This window comes from Pocillopora verrucosa, chromosome 10 (assembly GCF_036669915.1).
Source record: "Pocillopora verrucosa isolate sample1 chromosome 10, ASM3666991v2, whole genome shotgun sequence".
Taxonomy (NCBI): Eukaryota; Metazoa; Cnidaria; class Anthozoa; order Scleractinia; family Pocilloporidae; genus Pocillopora; species Pocillopora verrucosa.
Window position 1 is genome coordinate 17,790,703 of NC_089321.1, and position 21,007 is coordinate 17,811,709.

Sequence of the window (21,007 nt, forward strand, 5' to 3'; positions counted from 1 at the left end):
ACTATCAAAAGTATGTTACGGCATGACTCACGCCATCATAAGTTTATTACGCTATTATCATTCCTGTCATTATAACTGTTTCTGCTATTACTATTGTTACAATTTATAAAAACAAATTCGCGTCACAACTCACCATTTTTCTACTAGCGTAAAGGGACATCTGATCGACAAAAACTCATTCGCGTGTTTACAAATACTTGAATACCTTGCCTAGCGGTAAACGGAAATGTTCGGCTGAGTGCCTTTAGTTGTTGAAACAGCGAAAAATGCTCATTGTCAAGTAATCATGGCATGAGTCAAGCCCAAACATTTCTAAAAGCCTTCAACCTCTAAGTGTGACTAACATCTAATTTCTCCTTACAATATCACACCTTAATCAAACGTTACGGTCACGAGAGTAGAGGAAATGATCACCGACCCAATAGCAACCAGTATAACAATTGTATTATGGGTCATTAGGAAATTTGAAATGTAAGTGCTGGTTGTATGTGCAATCTGAAGGGTTCCCTTTACAGTTGGTATTGCATAAACAAAAACAGTGATACAGTCAAACCTGTATCAAGCGGTCATTCACGGGAAATGACAGGTTGACCGCTTAATACATTTTGACCGCTAAATGAAGGTTTCACAGAACAGAGTCACTACAACAAACATGATAAAAACGTCATTTTATGCCATAAATAACCGATTCACATACAAAAACTCACTTAAAAATGCTACTAACATTGAAAAAAAATTTCCTTGAAATATTATTCGTAGTTTTATTTGAGAAGATCTACTAAAATTAACCGTCCGAACAGGTCGAGGACATTACAAACGGGCCGTTAGAACTCAATAAAAGGTGACCACGACCGCTAAAGAAAGGTGAAAATTACAGTAATTAAGGGTAAAAATCTCTGGACTTTGAAAACTGACCGCTTAATACGGTTCGACTGTAATTCCAACATTGACTGTTGCATAATGATGTTTAGTTAAAACTGATAAGGCCAGTTTGTAGGTTTCACTATTAAGGCAGAATACAATCCCAACCTACTTCATAAGCTTTCATACAAAGTAGAATCTGACTATTCTTGAGTTTTTGTAAAAAAAAAAAAAAAAGTTATTTTTCTGTGTTACATTTCAATGGTTGACAACTTCAACCATGAATCGCTTTTTATTCTAAAAAAATTAAACTTGTATTTTAATTTACCCTCGGAGTAAACTTGTCAAGAACCAATAATTTCCTTAAATAGTTAGCGAAAACACAGTTATAAAAAACTGATAAAAGAAAATGAAAATATTCAAAATGACTATGAAGACGATAATGTGATGACCTGAAACATGCAAGAACAAATTATACACAGTTGGTCAACACGTACGTTTCATCTTATATCTCGACATTTAAGGCGCGTCAAAGGCGCCTTGAAAGTTCCTTTCAGTTCAGAGAGCTGAACACAATTATTTTGATTATTACAGCAAGCTTACTATGTTCATACGGAACGGATGAGGGCTTTTTCAGGTCCTGCTCGCTGGATGAGAGTCCGCAAAACGGCTGCGTCTGTAAGGTAATCTACCTTAAATCTTCTTCAGAGACAGATTCTAATTTCCACGTCATAGGACTGTTGTTGGAGGGAACCCCTTACCTTGCGGTGCAGAAAGTTGGTCCTAACAAAAAAAGCGTTTAAACTTTCACAAAAATTGAATTTCAGCAGGTGGGTGATTTTCAATTTCACCTTAGCGATGATTCCTGTTAGTCAAGAGCTCCTGAGCTGCTTATGATATCTCCTCTTTGTTGAATCATCATAAAAAGGAAAATGATGATGACGTAAATGTAAAATTATTCAAAACATCACAATACGATATCATGGCCGCACGGTTTGCAAACGTACTTTACGCCACAAAAAGTAGGAATGACCAAATTTTTTTTAAGCCCGCGCACGTAATGGTAAGCTTCACGTAACTAGAGGACCCAAATGAAGAGAATTGAAACTTACCTCACCCTTGGACGCAGGATTTGTTTTCATATCAACAGCCAACTCGTCTTCGTTCTCTTGGACTTTGTCGCTGGACGTAGATATTGCAGAAGGTTTTCTGGAATTCGTTTTAGAATGTTCTGAAGCATCTGATTTGTTGTCTTGATCATCAGGGTAAAGATTACTCCGTATCAAATGTGAGTGTTTCAGAAATAACAGCAACTGAGCTTTATAAATATCGTTGTCATCATCGTCGTCTCCAATAAATTCTGGATTCGTTTTCCCCTTGGGATTGGCACTAGTTGCTGTACTGTCCTCGTAGATAATTTCGAGTGGTACAACAGTACTGAGTCCATTTGTCTCATAATCCTTGGAGGTAGATTTTCTGAAATTAAAAGGTTGTCATTAATCTTGGCGTAAATTTTACGCAACTAGCATTGACGTTTTCCGGCGAGGGGAGGGAGTGTTCATTCAATGGCTGATTTGACTTTAGAGCCGAGCCTGATTTATACCCAACTTATTTCCATACTTTGACTCGAGTAGTCGTTGCTTCAAACCATTGTGTTATTCCTTACTCATTCGATTTAAGTAACCTATACTTACCCATTTCTTTGTTCAGCTTGTTTCCTTCGTCTTCGTAGCAGAAGCAACACAACAAAAATAAGAATCAAGAGAAACACACCACAGGCGACTCCGACAGCTATCCACACCTCAGTTGAAACTGAAAAACATGAGCAGTAGTGGCCAGAAGTCAGACGGTAAACTCTCACATTCCGACAAGATAAACGCTAATCAAAAATTAATGATTGAGAGTAGCACTATTTCAGAATAACTATACATCATACCAATCGTATGAGCTATTCAATTGTGATAGCCCAGTCCTCATCAATATGAAACCCGCAAAGCCGAGTTCTTAATTAGTTGTGTAAACTTGTTCTTGGACAGTGGGGCAAAGGCTATTGCCCTCTGGTTAATAGGCTGGACTTAGGACCGAAATATCCAGTGTATTTTTCAGCCAGGCCACAGTTGCTGCGTTGCGCAAGACAAGTCTCACACTGAGCGCCTCCACCTAAATGAGTGGCTAAACTGACTGGTATCTTGACAACATGTTGAAGGTTCCCTGTAATTTACTATCATTTCATTTAGATGGAGTAACAATACAATTGGTCGCCTAATGCGACAGAAACAACAAAAAGCTCCTGATGCCCGTCCAATCAGTCTTGTATTTGGACTTTTTAATACCTGGACAGCGGACATCGCTATTGCAGTCGATGTATTCTACATCCCGTCCCAGTCCGGCGCAATCGTTGCCCCCAAGTCGAGGAGAAGGATTAGTACAAGTGCGCTTGCGGTGTTTCTGTCCACCTTCACACGTTTTGCTGCAGTCTGTAAACTCAGACCACTCTGAATAGTTTCCATGTACGGGATCTGTTTAAAAGTATTTTAGAGTATTTAACCATAGATTGTTTCTTTTGGAAGGAAAATATTTTGATAATTCAAAAATCTGTAAGTTTAAAGTACATTTCTTGCTTAGATCACAAAGGTCTGAACGTAACTTTAAATGAACAGAGTTTTTTTTTTGTCATTTAGCGATAGATTGTAACTTACCTAATCTTTGAGTACATCTGTCTCCCACAAATCCATTGCACCTTAGGATGGATCCACATAAAGATAAGTAAAGAGTCGCATGATTCCTCGTTATCCAATACTTTAACGCTGTATTTATGTTTCTCAGTATTCTCACACCAATTCACATGTAATTATCATTTCCGCGTGAAAGGCATGTAAAAAACATGTGTGAAAAAGCATGTAAAAAACATGTAAAATTTTGTCCATTTTGCATTATGATTTATACTCTCTTCAATTGGTTCTTGAAGCCGACACATGATAAACGTGCCCTCGCGCATGCACTTTGACGGCCTTGACGGCAAGTTGTGAGGAGCGCCTGATGAATGAATTTGGATTAACGTCGGCTAAAATAAGTGCCGAATCAAAAACGTGGAAAATTTGCTAAACAAGACAGTGTTTAGTCGAGTGAATGCAGTACTGACCTACACACTGGACCGTTGGCACCATCGTCACAAATACCTGCATTCGCACAGAATCCGGCGGAACACTTCTCTGTAATGCAAACAAAGCGAAGAAATTCCGAATTTCTTCAATAATAAAGGAGAATGCATTTGGCGTCAGAAAAATCTAACCAGAAAGTAAAGACCAGATAATTGAGATTACAGTTGAAAAAATATCATTTTGCCAGTGAATTATGAGAAGTGCAGTTCCCATGTAGTTTTAAATGTGTTATGGAGATGGTAAAAGAAAAATTAACATCATACCTTTAACGAGAATTCTCCCGAAAATAAACCCTTCAATGTTGGAACCATTTTTTCTCCAGAGGGTCTCATTGACTGTATGTGTAGTCGTGTTGGACGTACTGTCAATAAGCAATCGAAAATCCACCAGAACGCTTCCATTTCTTAAATGAATCAAAATTGGAAAGGTCAAAACTAAATCAGAAATCACTAATATTTCGTATCAATATTCCCAGTCTTAATTATTTTAATGCGTTAGTTAGGATTGTTTCATTTGAGTTCAATCAGATAATCGTTGCTGTCATCAAGGTACACCGGCATACAACCCGTTCATTGGCTGGACCAAGAAGTAAGTTCACTTTAGACATCAATTAGTCACTGAAAGAGACATTAATGTTTCTTGCAAACCTGAATTCAAGTATTTGTATTTCCTTCAGGCCCGTCACATCGCGAGAGAACATGTCCCACAGCTGTAGGAAGAACGAAATCATGATATGACTAATCTCTCAATAAATCGATTTTAATGGTTCTAAAGTTCATTCCTTTACGTAGTAATTCCTGATCTGTCGTTTAGTCAGTCCGTCTGGCATCAATTAATCAGTAAGAATTAAATCACTCAACGAAAATGAATGGCTGAAATATTTACCAGCTCCCAGTTGGCTTGTTAGCTCAGTTGCTGAGCGCTGCACCGGTATCGCAGAGGTTATGGGTTCAAATAGCATGCAGGCCTGTATTTTTTTCAGACCTTACTTTCGCTATTGCTTAAGTAGTGTTTATTACTTCGAAGTTCGCTTTCATATTCATTTCTTAACCCGCAGTTCACATATACGATTTTCATTTATTCACAGTCAATGAAACATATTTGTTTTAAACAATTGCATTTTTAATTTCAGCGAATACACGTCATGCATATCTGTGTCACTAAACTGAAATCTCCTCAGTTCAGAATGAAGTACAATTCTTACCGTATAGTTCACCCTTCGAGACAGATTCACAAAACGTGCTGAACTTTCATTCATCAGGTCTTTATCGTATTCTTCATTTATTAACGAAACCGTCACATCAATAATCCTCGTGTCATTTGAAGCCCTTGGTTTGGTCAGGATATCTGTTGCTAACACGGTGGACGAAGAAGATTCCTTAAGACGCGACTTGGTAGGTGAAAGAGTTACGTCTACTGTCTGTGACGTAAGGTTTACATCGGCCATTTGAGAAATTGAGGAAACTGTCGATCGCTGCTCTTGCAAGGCGTTACTTCTCCAGGGTGAGGATATCAAAGCTGAGGTGAATGCCTCTGACGACGACCTAGAGCTCATTGTATTTGACTTAGTAGGAACAATAGTCCTGTTAGCCGTGTGTGACATCACGTTAGCAATGATCAATTGAGAGATTGAGGAAATCACCGATCCTGTGGGGCGGATGACATATGTTAATGAGGAGTGTTTCGATTTTAAAGTTGATGTTAGTGATAGAGGTAAATCTAGTGATTTTAAAGACGCTGGAGAAGAAAATGGAAGAGATGAAGTTGCTGGTGGTAATGATGATAAAGGAAATGGTAATGGTGATACATTTTTTGACGATGACAGCGATGGGGAAGGTAACGAAGACAGAAACAGGGAGTGAGACAAAGACGGAGATGGATATGACGATGGAGATTGAGACGGAGATGGAGATGATGATGGAGATGGCGATGATAATGACAATGGTGGTGGAAATGATGATGCTGGTAGTGACGATGGTAATGGCGATGACAAAGGCCATGGCGGTTGTGATGATAATGTAGATGAAGACGGAGATTGAGATTGAGGCAAAGACGGAACCAGAGATACAGATGACGATGGAGATGGAGGCAAAGATGGAGTCAAAGGTGGAGGTGGCAATGATGGTGATGGTGGCTGTGATGATCTTCGCAGTGATGATAGTAAATGTGAAAGCATTAGTGACAGTGATGGAGAAGACGATGGAGAGTGAGATGGGGATATCGACCAGAGATACAGATGAGATACAGATGACGATGGAGATGGAGGCAAAGATGGAGTCAAAGGTGGAGGTGGAAATGATGGTGATGGTGGCTGTGATGATCTTCGCAGTGATGATAATAAATGCGAAAGCATTAGTGACAGTGATGGAGAAGGCGATGGAGAGTAAGATGGGGATATCGAAGGGGACGGTGTGAGAGATGATAATGGTAGGGATGATGATGGCGATGGTGATGGAGATGACGATGGTGGTGGAGATAATGTCGGCGATATCGATGGAGATGGGATTAGGGCTGGAGATGGCGGCGTTGACGATAGTGGTGGAGATGATGTCGGTAATATTGATGGAGATCGGGTTGGAGATGGCGGCGTTGACGTTGGTGGTGGAGATGATGTCGGTGATATTGATGGAGATGGGGTTAGGACGGGAGATAGCGGCGTTGACGATGGTGGTGGAGATGATGTCGGTGATGTTGATGGAGATGGGGTTAGGTCTGGAGATGGCGGCGTCGGCGATGGATTGGAGAATGGTATGATAAACGATGACGGTAAAGGCGGTGACGATAGTGAAGGCGATGGTGATTCTAATAGTGGAGGGGATGGCGTTGACGATGGTAACGACAACGTCGCCATTGACGATAATGATGATACGGTCGGCATTGGCGATTGCCCTGATGATTGTAAGGACTTTGAAATCACTGATGATGTTAACGATGACGTCGATGATAACTGAGACCATAGGGATGGCCATGATGATAATGATGAGGATGATAAGAGTGCTGTTACTGATTTCCGTGCTCTTGACTGTGATGAGGATGATGACGCCTTTGTCGTCGCTGATAGTTTTTGTGGCGAAAGTTGTAGAAATGTTGACGTTGCTGAAAATTCTGTCAAGGAAGAATTCAAAGACGAAGAGTTTGAGAATGCTGAAGATGATGGCGAATATAACGGCAATGATGACGATGATGTTTCATTTGCCGATACAACTGCTGATGAGAAAAGCCCTGAACCAAATAACGTTATCAAAATTAAGAGTGTTTCCAACGGTTTTGCGAAGATCTTTGGACTCGAGTTCATAACACCCGTTGAGCTGTCAACGCAAGGCATAGGTTTGGTCTTTTTTGTTGACAACATGAACCACTTCCTTCGAATAGCGAATAATAGAAAAAGTAAATGGACAATAGCAAGTAGTGAATATACTAAGCTCGTCAAGAGTTTCAATAAAACGTCTGTCAAAAGTACAAGAGTGCTTGCTATTTCATCTTTCGTGGGCCACGGAAGGGAATATCGAGGGCACTTTGATATGGCTTTTACGACTGTGCCACGAAAATGAAATCTCCTTGGATAGGATGTAATTATGGTAGATGCGACAGGGAGAGCTGACTTGTTGGGATCCTCTTGAAAAAGCGTTTGTAATTGTTCAAAGCAAGAAATTATCGGTAATGAACCATTTCCATGCAATTTTTCCTTTTCGTTGGCACTTTTAGGGTGACCTGTTGGCAGAGAGATTCCTGAATTTATAGCAAGAAAGGTCGGAGAAACGTTTACTTCCTCAATCCTGGGGTACTCACTGTTCCGCAATGTTCCAAAAAGAAACCTAGAAGTCACTTCATCTAAAAAAAAAGTTTGAAATATGATAGAAATTGATTTGGAATTGTTTCCTTGATTTTCCTATAAACAAAAGCAAATATGCTAATCATCATTGCATGCGGGGCTCATCTAATTGCTAAAATATAAGCCACTGATACATTCCTTTTGTATCTTATTCGGAACAGTCTTTCGAATCAGGCAATACAGAGTTGATAATATTGTTGTGGTGTCAAGGATTAATCAATATCTCTGTAACCGGGGTAGACGACATCGCGTTTTTGACCTGTGTTTACAAAATGAGAATTGAACGTTTCTTCCAGAAGTTTCGAATAGCGGTTTCATAGCGAATGTGCCATTCGTATGTACACCATTGATCCTACATATTAACAGTAACGTATTACATGATAAACCACGACAGCTTTCTTACTTGAGCTTCTTTTAGTTGGTTGCTAAGCAGCACTGTTCGTCTGTGATGAAAGTAAAGCTATAGTGTTAAAAAATATGTATGCGATACCTGCACTGTCTGACTCAGTCCTTTGTTTGTTTTATTTTCCATTTCCGGCCTTATATTTCCTTCGCTGCGGTAGTAAAATCACGATGCTTGTTGCAGAAAGTTTGTCGATTAGAAAAAGCAAGTAGTTGACAATAATTCAACACCGAGTTGCCTTGCGCGCGATGGTGGTTATGTGGTCGAAAAAAAAAATCAGAGGTGTTGAATGAAAATGTTACCTTGCTTCCGTACTGCATCTAACTGTCCTAATGCAAACTTGGCGATATTCCAAAGAGGAAATGACGCTTAAAGGAATCAGATGTGAAGTTTTGATGTGAATTGGTTTTAATAGAAATGAGTAGAGATATTCCACCTCATCTTAATTTGACGTAACTCGACAAGCCGTCCGTCGTATATTTCAGCATTGAAACCTCGCAGTGTTATAATCAAGGACAGAGCACAGAACAAACAAATTGAAATCAAACAAATTCATAAAATCTTTGATTTGAAGTCGGATAGATGAGCTTGAAACTACGACATTGATCACGGATAGGAATTGTTGGGCTACTAAAACATTCAAAATTGATCTAATACATTATATCGACCAAAATGATTTATAAAAAAAACCACCTTCAAGGTATTTTAGCAAAGAATAAAATCGGCGCGAATATGAATCCATATCATTTAGCTCAATATTTTGATCATTGGGTTGGCTGGAACCGAACGAATCGAACCTTGTAAGCATACAATCTGTGTCATTGTCAAGTTTGCGAGTGACCTCATTTTCATATCTCTATATGCTAAACCTTTGAAGCTAGACAATTTCAAGGTTTCGCGTCGCTGACCGAAGTTTTCCGGTTAGTTTAAATTAGCACTTCCTTGAGTATTTATTTCACATTCACAAAAAGCCTATTTATGGAACGGACTTATCGATGACTCTTCAAAAAAATGAAACGGGAAACTTCTCCGCTGAGGTGTTTGAGCTAATCTCAAGCCATGACGACAATTTTATGTTTTTTCATGTTTCATTGTCAGTTTCGAACTAATCATGTACTGAATGGAGACTTCTAATGAAAAATACTGAAAACCTGATTGATAACAGAAATGCAATCTTGATGGTTGTTCGGAAAAACGAAACAACCACGTCCTTGTTCATTCATAATCACAGCAGCAGTGAAATCGTACAGAAATGTTTATATTTTTGAAAACTGCTATAATAAGATCATGCAAATTTGAGTAAGGAATAATGGAATAATAAATACGTATCATTTTGGCCCTTAGCTTCTCAGTCTTGAGGAAAGAATTTTATTATGGTAAACACAATAAAAAATTCGTCAATATTGTTCTCATCACTGCTGTAGTTCTCGTTAGCTCCCTACTTGTCTTCCGTACTCATAACTATTAGTGTTAAAAAAATAACATTGGGAACACTTCAGCACTGCACTACACATAACCTTTATCATACCTTGAAATCGTACAGCCAAGTACAACAGACCGCAATGATACAGGATAAGATCCATTCGTGATTTGATCATCGTACGCTAAAACGTTTGACTATTCAAGAATAACCGTTTGTTGTTGTTCCTCGACATTTTCGTTTACCCATTATGCTTATGTCATTTTTGCATCAAGGTGGTCGTTTCGGCGGAGCAGTTCAGCGGTGCTTCACGTTACCGTCTGTTTATTCTGGCTGTTTTTGATTGATTGCCACCCCATAAGACAGGTACTGACAGGTGTCCGTATCCATGGAAACAGCATATAAACGGAATCTTACTATGAGTATGATAGAAAATGAAACCCTCCGTAAAACAACCGCAAAGTTTACTAGTGAATATTCTAAATTTTCCTTTTTTTTAGTGCGAATTCGCACTTATTAAATGACAAAAAATTACTCGTGTAGAATTTGCAACATACTTTTAAACATTCGTCTTTATGTTGGGTGTTATACTTCAATAATTAATTAAGGAACCATCTGTAGCCTTAGCTTATGATATCACATTGGTTTTAAATAAAACAAAACACTCTTGTATAGAGCTTCTTTAGAATTAGTTATTACATGACACAAACCATTAAAAAGGGTCGTTATAAACAAAAGATCGCGAAAAATTATAATTATCCTGAAAATCTCTTTGTATAAAATTTCATTTAAGTTACACCATGTTTGGCCATGTTTATCGTTTAACTATTCAAACCATAATAACATGACAACCCTGGTCTTCAATCCCCGTAAAAGATTAAAATAAAAAACCTTGGCCCCGGTTGTTCGAAGGTTGGATAGCGCTATCCACTGGATGAAACTCTATTCGGCGGATAACGCTATACGTTTTGCCATCACTTATCCGCCGGGTAGCGATTTATCCGTTGGATGGCATTATCCGCCCTTTATACAACTGAGCCCTGGCTGTTAAAACTCGCTGCAATATTTTAAAATTCATTGGCTTTTTTTGGGATGAAATATTATTTGTTCAGCTGCTAAGTGTGGAAATTTTAGTCCTACCATTGTTTTCAGATATGTTTTTGAGTAGATTAAATCACAAATATTATTCTAGATCTGCTGCAGCAGCAAAGCAGCAACATATTGAAAGAAACTCATTTGATTCAAGGCTCCTTGTCTCTCGCTCAGCGTTGTATCCTCGTCTTTCCCCTTAAAAACGTCCCAATTTAAATTTTGAAATCGAACAGTTGCAGACAGATGTTTGCTTTTTATGCTTGAAAAAACAAAGTGCTTCTGGCCCGAGCATTTTAAGGACTATAGACAGAATAGCCGCAGTTTGACTCAAAACAAACTCAACACAGTGTCGAGACACTCAACCACAATGAACACTCAGTCACAGTACGGCTACAGTTACCTCAAACCCACGTTGTATTACAACAACAGCAACATCAACATCGACAACAATCTTTATTTGTACGTTATCGACTCGGTTGATAATACTAAATTACCCTGTTACATTTAACATAGCTCCATATGCCCCTTTTATTGGTTGATCTTAGATAAATTGTCTCACCGTGGCACAGCATTATGGAACTCGACCTCATGCCAAACCTGCAGCTAGGTGGGGAAGTTTTAATCGCAGACAGCGAGGGAAATTTTGAGTTAGTCAATGTATCTTGAAATTACTAAACGAGCATCTTTCATCTTCTTTTTTTGCCAGTAATAACATCGAGTCAGTTATATAGTCGAAGTGTCAATCATATGGTGACAGTCGCAATTATAAAGTTCTTTGAGACAATCCCATAAGCAGATATAGTCTCTCATAACGAGAATCAGACCATTAGCCCTCTGGGCGTTACTTTCAGTAAGGCATTGTGTACACCACTGTTCATTTTGTCTTAAATCCTTCTACCCACAGTTCCTCCAACAAGTTTTTCAGGACATTCAAGGCTTCTTAACCCCAAAGTGTTCACCACTATGATCCTATCTGCTTTGAATCAGGGAATTAGAAGTCTTGTTGGCTCTGAATTGTATCTGTATTCACCAGCCCTTTGAACCATAACAAGCATGCCTCTCTACTCCACACGAGTCACGCGTTCGCGTCGAATACTTGTCCACCAAATAATGACGGTACGTCCAATAATGCGCCCACTGTCAGCTCAGCAGCTTTCACAATTCTCTTGATATCAGCGTCTTTATCCTGCAGAGAATAACGGACAGAATTTCATTTCATGTCTTCGATTTATTTAAACTTCAAACAAAAATAGCATATAACGCCAAAGGCATGGAACTGAGACAAACTCAAAATCATTAACTACTTCAAACAAACATTTAAACTTCAAACAAAAATAGCATATAACGCCAGAGGCATGGGACGGAGACAAACTCAAAATCATTAACTACTTCGAGAATTGAAACTAAGTTAATAGGTTTAACGTTTCAGTGCCTTGATATATTTGGGATGCATGACCAGGAGACTTACGATAGTCAACTTCAAGACGATATCATCATGGATTGAGACCAACATGACACGTGACAAATCCTTGTCCATAATGACAATAATGGCCGATAATCATGGTATGTTTCTCAAACATTGCTCCCGTGAATACGAAGGTGTACTCAAATTACGGCGTTTATTCGTAGACAAACATGGAGTGGTATAAACCAAACAAAGGCTCTGTATGGACTGCCACGAATCCACGTGAACTTCAAAACTCTTAACTGAGATCAGTTTTAATTTAGAACATAAACAAATGTTTGCTTCATAAACGTGTGATGAGACGAAAATAAAAATAAAAAGGAAACATACTTCGGGTTCGTTTGCACTGTTAGCGGGAACAAGCACACCGAAACAATTCACGCCTTGTTGCTGTAAACAGGACTGGAGATCTTTTATAGCTGCCTGTGGACGAAATAGACATGCGTTCTGATCGAGTTGATTAACATCCAATTCTCTCACCACTTCATAACTTTCGGCTACCAACCAAGGACACTGTGTTTGGCGGTAAAAAACAGAAAATGGCCTTTAGAGTGAAAGTAGCTGAATAATTTGGACTGGTGGGGCAATAAATACTGATAAAAGGTAGTCGTTACCAGTTATAATCAAAATCCACCGATCAAATCCACTTGGTGAACCTATATCCTCTTAAATCCATTGAATGAAATAAAGAATTAGGAAAACTGAAACAGAAAATATGCAAAAGTAACCAACCAACAGAAGTCAACTAAAGATGCCAGAGATCAGTTGAGGACAGTTCATGCCAAATTTGGATTTTCAACCTGCTTAGTTTTCACCTTTTTACCAGCCAGTATTCTCCACCTGAACGAGACATGGCGGACTGGCAGTTAGTGTGCTCGCCTGGGGCCATGGCCGATCCATTATGCTGTATTTTTAGGCAGGACACTTAATTTTCACTATGTCTATGAAAACATTGTGCTGGAATGGACTTCCTGCAATAGACTGGCATTCCACCTAGAGCAAGAGGTAATACTAACTCTGGCCTCATGATAACCGGAATAAGCTCTAACAGTGGTTCAAATCTGTGTCCTTCTGTCCACTTTCGGCAGTGTACAAAGATCTGAGCTCGTTATTATAATTCGTAGCAAAGCTTACCTTAAATGTATTAAAATCCTCAATACCGCGACGAAATCCAACATTCACCAGTTTTACACTTTTTAACAAACAGGAGTCGAGCGTCTCGCAGAATGATCTGAGAAATGACTGGATAACTGTTGTGTTGTGGCCCTAGAAAGAAGAAATATAACAATGTATGAATGAAAATTAAGTTAAATCTGAAAAGCACTTCCAAGAAAAATGAAAATAATCAGAGCTGTTACATATAACTACCGTTGTAAGAATGGTTTAATCTGAAATAAAAGGATAGGATTTGGGTAAAAACAAAAGAAAAAATAAGATTTTTAATTCCAAATTTAAAACCGAAGGCACTGATTTCGAACATGTATATGACATTTAACTGGTCTTACTTTATAAACAAGTAAAAAACTGTAATGTTTAACAGAGTGCTATCGATTGTGATCGAAACATATAAACTCTGACTCTCAGAGAATAAAAGGCATTCTAAATTCAGCATGCTAAATGGTAAGGCATTGTACCTTGCAAACTGCTTGTTCATCTGAGTGTGTGCTCTGCGTCACATAAACAACAGATACACAACAACCGGGAGCTATCTGTTTCAAGTTAATTTGGGATGCCTGTAATAACAGAACATGAAATGAGGTACGTCTGTAACAAGTCAGTTTCCTCCACCTGGGCTACATAGAGAGGTGGAGCGTTATGACGCCATGATCAGCATGCAAGCATGTCAGCCTTATCAGCGCTTGGCCCGCTTCTTTTACATCAACAAAACATTACGAAGTGGCGCTAACTTCCCGAAACAGCGAATAGAAGTTGACGTCCTGCAATGGACCAAATAGTGTATTTTTTATTTTTTAAGACTGAAGCAAACTTGTTTGACGTTTATCTCTCTAGTTGGATGGTGAAATTAAAAAATAGGTATTATGAAAAAAAAAATTCTCAACAGTGCTGCTAAGACTAAACTAACCAAACACTGCGCAGTATCTTGTGATAGATGTCCATCTGAAGATATGTCAGGAAGATACGTGACCTAGAAACACAATCATTTTAGAAGTCCAATGGTGAAGTATGTTGTTAAGCTTGACATTCCTAGCTGTAACATGAAAAACACTTACAAGACAACACATACCCAGTTATTAGAGATACAGTTTTCCGCTGCAAAACCATCGCTCGAAACTGTCGTGCAGGATGAGAATTCTACAGAGTTGTCTTATTGTTACGACATTCAACTGATTCCAGCAGCAGAGCAATAACATGGTTGGAGAAAAACTTAATCGTCGAGTAATTTATGCTGCAGATGATTATTAAACAAATATATCGAGAGAGTCTGGCTACGCAAAATACAAATTGACACTTAGATCGCGTGTGCAGTTTTACACTCGGCTAAAGGCGACACGTATCGGTCACATCTTGCGGCATCTACACGAGCATATACTGGACGATTGAGGACTATCGGAAAAATATTCTTCAATTAAACTCCACGCAATGTTCCGGCATGCCATACAGGTAGAGAAGAGACACTTCTCAGCGCACCGGTCCAAGAAACTCCTAACTTGGACCTGCTACGGTCATCCCAGGTTCGTTCAGACACATGGCTAGAAAAAACACATTCACTGTGATTAAAACAACCCAAACGTACCATTTCATCTCTCTCTTGCAACTGTTCATGCAGCTTTCCTGCGAACTCTGGGAAGTCTGTTCCATTAATCACCAACAGCACTTGCTGTTGCTTTTCTGTGGAAAACAATCCCCAATCAGTTATTGTAAAGAGATAAATCATGTATTCCTGTACAACACATGTACCCCTAGATTTCTACTTAGATTTCTACATATACACAGATCAACTCTGGCAATCCGACCTTTCTGTTGAATGTCAGTAAGAGCATATCCTTTTTAAATTTTGTTTTTTCGTAACTCAATTAAAAATTGGATCATACAACAAACAAAATTTGCGTACCTTTCAAGACTCCTTCGGCAGAATACAAATCCTTTCTGTGGGTAACCTATAAATATACATGCATGCTATCAAAGGTGACTCGGAGCTTGGATAAGTAAGACTTCTATCAGAGTTCAGAAGAAAATGACTCATTTAACAAATTGATTCCAAACTTTCGTGTGTCTGTTAAATAATTTATCAAAAGTGTCGTAAGATGCGTTAAAAAAAGAGCGCATGAAGAGAAACAGTGGCAAACCAAGCACAGCCGTACGTGTCACCGATGTTCTCACCGCTCGTTGACATCTTTTTAAATCTAGTACCGAAGAGGCACATGCACATGGCATCATGGAGTATACTTATCTTACATAATAGAGAAGCAAACTTTTGCTCAGTGACGTCATCTATGCACCGGCCCTCTGACAGATCATTAGTAAGAGCCAATCAAAATGCATGTATAACTCAGCTGACTACATAACATGATATAGCATTGGAGATGACATCATCATTTGAACAATTAATCTCCTCACTCCCAGATCTCATTATTAATTATCTGAACTGCCTGCCATAGTCTGCCATGTTAGTTTGGAGAATTTGGTACTGGATCAACTATTAATCCTTCAATAGAAATTTTTCTTTATTCCCACCAATCGTCTGCTTGATACTGTACTGATATTGTAAGGAGAAATTCTGTCTTGGTGACCCATGGAAATAAGAAGTTAAACTTCAGGAGTAATGGAACATCCACAAACAATTCATGGCACTTGACAAAAACTAAACTAGAGGAGGTACCAATTGAGGTTTAAAGCTTCGTGAACTTTGTAGCTTTCCAAAGAGATGGTTTGGATATCAACTCAATCTGCCAATTTTCCTTGTTACTTCATCAGTGACCAATCACAGGCTGATCCAAAATTTTACTCTTCACCAACATGCTTTGATTGTGATAGTGAACATGTTAAAATGTAGATGCCCTTCACTTAACATTTAGCCATAACTTGAATGGGAAACTAAGAATAATTAAGCCTTTACACCTTAGGATTGATATGCATATTCTCCATACTGTTCTCTGTCCATTTGCTATGTTACTGACAAGGAGAATTTGTTCAACAATTAGGAGCATCTATGGTGAGTGATCATTTCTTTAATTCTCATGGCCTTAATATTTGATTCAACAGTGACACATTAAGGAGAGATAAGATGCCAACAACTCTTTAGGGTTAAAGTGTATGATTCTTGTCATGATTGGTGTTAATGGCTGTCTTTGCACCAGAAGTAAAACTAATAACCTTCCAAAGAAACTCAGGTCCATCAATCAACAGAGCATTTGTATCAGCATACTTTTGAGCCAGGTGTAAACACTCTGTGCCATAATCAAAGTCATATTCTGTGCACTGAAAGATGAAAAAAAACATACCATGAAAAAATGAAAATAAGTATCTGTGTTGAAGCTATATTGAGAATGAACAATTCACATCATCTAAAAATTTTAATGGAGCAGAGAACTAATTTTTAATCTTAACTGAAAAACAACTGTGAGCAAGGTATCAAATAAACAAGAAACAGCCTAAAGTGATGCCCTTCAGTTAAAAAAGGAAATGAAAAGAAAACACACTCAAATTGCAAGCATAAAAGCATTATTTTGATCCAAACCTTCATGTAGGCTTTCTGAATGACTTCATATTTGAAAGCTTGTGGCATTTCACTTGCCCTGAACTTTGACCTATGTGCAAAGGTCATATTACATAAGAAATTTGACAAATTGGTATCAATGTCCTCTGACATCTCCAATCAAGACTGCCCGATTATAACAAAGATCCATTCAGAAATTCTCTATCTTGAAATATACCAAAGTTTGAAAGAAGTCCTGTACATGGTATCAGTTGGAGACCAAGATTTGGAACACATGACTAGAGATCAGTTAACCATGCATAGGTTGGGTGAGGTTAAAAAATAATGACATTTATTTGGAATTATCTGATCAGCCTACAGATGCTAATTATAATTATGATGATGCCCTAATTTTCCTGAAGGGTAAGATACCAGCTTGTTTAATCAAAACTGGGGCAACTGACAGCTCAATATATTCATCTAAATTTGGTATCAAGTGATGACAGCCCTGATGACTCAGAGTCCACCCTTGCATTCTTCAATGCACTTCATATTCAATGTGGAGCATCTGGACTGCTTCAATAGCTGTGAATGCTAATCCCACATTACCTGTCAAGTGAATGATCTAGGAACCCGTCACACAACTGAGCAACAACTGTAGATGAAAGTGGTCTGATCATCCCAGCTGCCTGAGGAAGAATTAACAAAAACAGACCTAAATAAGTTGACAATATGGAATCATCATCCACAAATCACAAGTTCACTTACCCCATGCTTTTTAGCAGCCATGGTCACATTCCTTAGAGTTTGTTCATCAACAAATGGCCTTACAGCATCATGAAGAATTACCTTAAACAGAAAAAAATTATGGCAGCTGTTTCCATTGGAATTCAAGGAACATCATTTAAGGATCACATTAACTGTTCAAAGTCTTATGCAATCCTCATTCTCAGTTTAAAACAATCATTAACATCTGAAATCCTCTCAGAAGTTTTATTGTGTTATGACCCATCATATTGGCTGAGCTCCAATTATTCTTGGATAGCATGATTGAAACAAAGTCTCTAAATTTCTAAGTCTTTAAAGCAATCTACATGAAAGAAACAGTTTAAGAAACAGCATTAATTTCATAGCCAAACATTTGTAACATTTCATTGGTGTTTGTTTGTCTTCTAATCATAATTTCAAATATAATCCATTCAAATATACCCACTTCATACAGAAATCATTAGAAGCAAATCAAGAAATGTCCACTGCTAAATTATTATTATCATTATTATTATTATCATCATCATCTTTAACTGATTACATTGTGGAAACTCCAGAGAAATTAGTCTAATTTATGACTTGTAGTAGTTCTAAAAACATTGGGGTTTATCTTTTAAACTCCATACAGTATAGCAATAATACACAGTTGTGTTTATAAAAAAAATGTATAAATGATTTGAATAGCAGTAAATAACTATTACATAATTTGAAAATGATCACTAAGATTATTGCATTTACCATTTTCACTTACTACTGTTGGTGAACCTCTCCCATCTGCAGTGATTGCTTGAATACCATTCCATAATGATCTGTGTCTATTTGCAGATGAGGAAGATGAAACAATATACCCTTACATCAGTTTGAATACTCATTTCTTCCTGCCCTACCATGTCCATCCTACCAAATCCTCCCCCTTATTGGTCAAGAGTCCCACCTCTTTCATTTTCTGACCTGTTTGAGGTTCCCATAGTTCTGTCCTATTGAACTAAATGCAAAGCCAGGGAAATTATTTCAGGGAAACCTAACTCAAAAAGCCATCTCTGCACCTCAGCCTGAAATTAGTCACTCTGAACTTCAGGAGAATAGAGTCACTCAAAGTGTGATTATATTCTTAACTGACCTTGTGGACCCTCCATAAACTAATCTGACTTTACTGTGATTAAAGTCTTTCAAAATCTGTAGAACAGTACAAAAAATAAGGATAACATCAATAAATGTGTACACTATGAACATACTTGTAATAATATTGATTTAAGAAAATTGGTTTACAGCTCACAAATTATCCTGTTAATACTAGTTGAATCATGAGAGACACAGAGTTATAGGACTTAGTCTGCTGGACTCCAGGTTGAGATTTCTAGGTTTGAGATCTGGTTGGTCGTTGTGTTGTGTTCTTGGGTAAGACATTTTACACTCACAGTGCCCCTCTTCACCCAGGAGTATAAATGGGTTTTGGCAAATTGTCAGGGAAGCCCAATGAAATGCTGGTGGTAATCTGAAATGGACTGGCATCCCATCCAGGGGGATTGAGTAGTAATACATCTTTTCACTTCATGCTACAGAAACTGGGACAAGCACCAGCTGGATAGACCACTTGCCTCAAGTGAAGACTTTACCAAACAGCTAGATCAATCCAACACCAAAGAGAAAAATGATCTCTACAATAAAGTCTGGTGGCTTGCTCTCACTTAATATTTTAATGATAGGCATTACCTGCTGTGCTTCCTTTATATAGTTTACATTGATGGGAACAACAACTTCCCTGATCCATGACACACTACAGTGCAAAATATCACTGTTAAGATTAAGATTATGAAAAAAGACACACCCACTGAACAAACAGTCTTGTTATTTCACAGACTTCACTTTAAGTTTGACCCATTGACTCTTCATTTCACAAAGTTTTGGCCACTTTCTGGTCCTCTGCCACAAATCAAATACTTGATTGACCAAGCTCTTCTTTGCAGTTAAGATGGCTACAAATCTACCTTCATTTTGTTTTGCTCACCTCATGATTTTAAAAGGCAAAAATTATCTTGGCCAAAATTCAGAAATTTTGACCTCCCATCTATCAAATTGCTAGTGCACTAATATAGGAAACAAACTTTGATATCATAAAGGTTTACCTTTCAAATGCTGCCAAGGTGTAACTGATCAATGGCCTTTCTTTAATTTCACAAAACTTAAAAAAAAAAAGACAGCAGTCAAATAGAGGCTGTCAAACTTCTTAAGCATAATTAATTTAGCAATCTTCAATATACTGAGAGTTCTCAGAATATAACTCATTCATTAGATATTTCATCTCAAAGGCCACTGCTTCATATGTTCTACTTATATAAAGCTCATCGTTGTCAGCTTCTCGGGCTGCAAGGATAATTCTAAATAAAACAATCTACTATCATGGGAAACCCAACCCGCCTCCATCCCTACCAATAAACATCCACCTCCAACTGACTCAAGTTTTGAAGTAATCAGTGTCAGGGAAGATAGGCGTTTCTTCATTAGAGTGTTTTGTTCCCCTTTATTGGTTGTAACATTTAAAACCACCTCTAAAAGTACAGTAGCTTTGACTAAGGAAATTATAAAATATGTCTAAGGGGGGTATGGGTTCAATTTTCATTATGCCAGCATAATTTTGGGCATAATGCATTAAACTGCATCTCTAGTAATTTTATAACGAAAAAGTTTTCAGGATCGTCTTCAGCGTCTCATTCTGTCATTTTTTCGGGTAGTCATTTCAAAGAAGGCCTGGTTACTATCCCACATGCTCATGTAAAAAATGTCGTTTTAAAGTGCAGTAAGACTTTATCTACCCCTAGCAAGTTTCACCCGTCGGTGGAAGGGAGGGGTAGTGGGGGTTGAAGGGCTCTTAAACGCTCCTAAATAAATAAAATGAGTTATTAAATGGAGCATAATGAAAAATCTACCAAAATTTTGGGCATAATGCTATGTTTTAGGGGTGACGCTCAAAAGCATAATGCTCAAATTTCCGAGCATAAGATATTTGCCCTTACAAAAAACAGTGCATTCCGATATTCAAGAAGTATGCCAAAGACGATCTACAGACTTGCCAATGTATCAAATCAAGTACTTTTATTAAATATTATTTAATTTTTACCTGCTTAGGGAGTCTCAAGTTCATTCTCACTCCGGATCCACCAGCTGGTAACACGGCCACAACATCATAACACACCGGTTCTTTGGCATCCACGACAGCCGCCATTTTGCTTTTGAAAACACTCTCGCTCTAGCCCCCTCGCGGCCAAGTCCGAGGGCAAAACTTGGCGTTTTGAGATAGTAAGACAATATGCCGCAATTTCCGTTTGCCCTCCACTCTCCACCCAAAAC

General features: G+C 38.2%; 2 protein-coding genes across 8 annotated transcripts; both read right to left on the bottom strand.

Moving 5' to 3' along the window:
* Positions 1-1,085: 1,085 nt before the first annotated feature.
* LOC131782332 (uncharacterized) lies at positions 1,086-9,953 on the bottom strand. Of its 5 annotated transcripts, none has more exons than XM_066173016.1 (11): positions 9,786-9,953; positions 7,812-7,853; positions 5,227-7,127; positions 4,670-4,731; positions 4,286-4,425; positions 4,004-4,073; positions 3,561-3,601; positions 3,195-3,380; positions 2,556-2,673; positions 1,974-2,337; positions 1,086-1,644 (listed from the first exon to the last, which is right to left on the bottom strand). In XM_066173016.1, the coding sequence occupies exons 1-11, from the start codon at positions 9,853-9,855 to the stop codon at positions 1,591-1,593; spliced, it is 3,048 nt and encodes a 1,015-aa protein (XP_066029113.1). In that variant the 5' UTR covers positions 9,856-9,953; the 3' UTR covers positions 1,086-1,590. The 5 variants fall into 5 exon arrangements, with proteins under 5 accessions (XP_066029113.1, XP_066029112.1, XP_066029114.1 ...); XM_066173015.1 differs by having other exon boundaries at positions 5,227-7,733; XM_066173017.1 differs by lacking the exon at positions 7,812-7,853.
* Positions 9,954-11,685: 1,732 nt separating this feature from the next.
* Positions 11,686-20,923, bottom strand: LOC131782341 (D-ribitol-5-phosphate cytidylyltransferase-like). Of its 3 annotated transcripts, none has more exons than XM_059099069.2 (16): positions 20,778-20,923; positions 19,786-19,841; positions 19,373-19,436; positions 18,780-18,835; positions 18,411-18,474; positions 17,660-17,740; positions 17,501-17,580; positions 16,934-17,003; positions 16,570-16,674; positions 15,308-15,353; positions 14,990-15,084; positions 14,318-14,380; positions 13,869-13,967; positions 13,369-13,500; positions 12,565-12,747; positions 11,686-11,955 (listed from the first exon to the last, which is right to left on the bottom strand). In XM_059099069.2, the coding sequence occupies exons 1-16, from the start codon at positions 20,880-20,882 to the stop codon at positions 11,845-11,847; spliced, it is 1,410 nt and encodes a 469-aa protein (XP_058955052.2). In that variant the 5' UTR covers positions 20,883-20,923; the 3' UTR covers positions 11,686-11,844. The 3 variants fall into 3 exon arrangements, with proteins under 3 accessions (XP_058955052.2, XP_058955054.2, XP_058955057.1); XM_059099071.2 differs by having other exon boundaries at positions 12,565-12,657; positions 20,778-20,922; XM_059099074.2 differs by lacking the exon at positions 19,373-19,436 and having other exon boundaries at positions 18,398-18,474; positions 20,778-20,860.
* Positions 20,924-21,007: the final 84 nt, after the last annotated feature.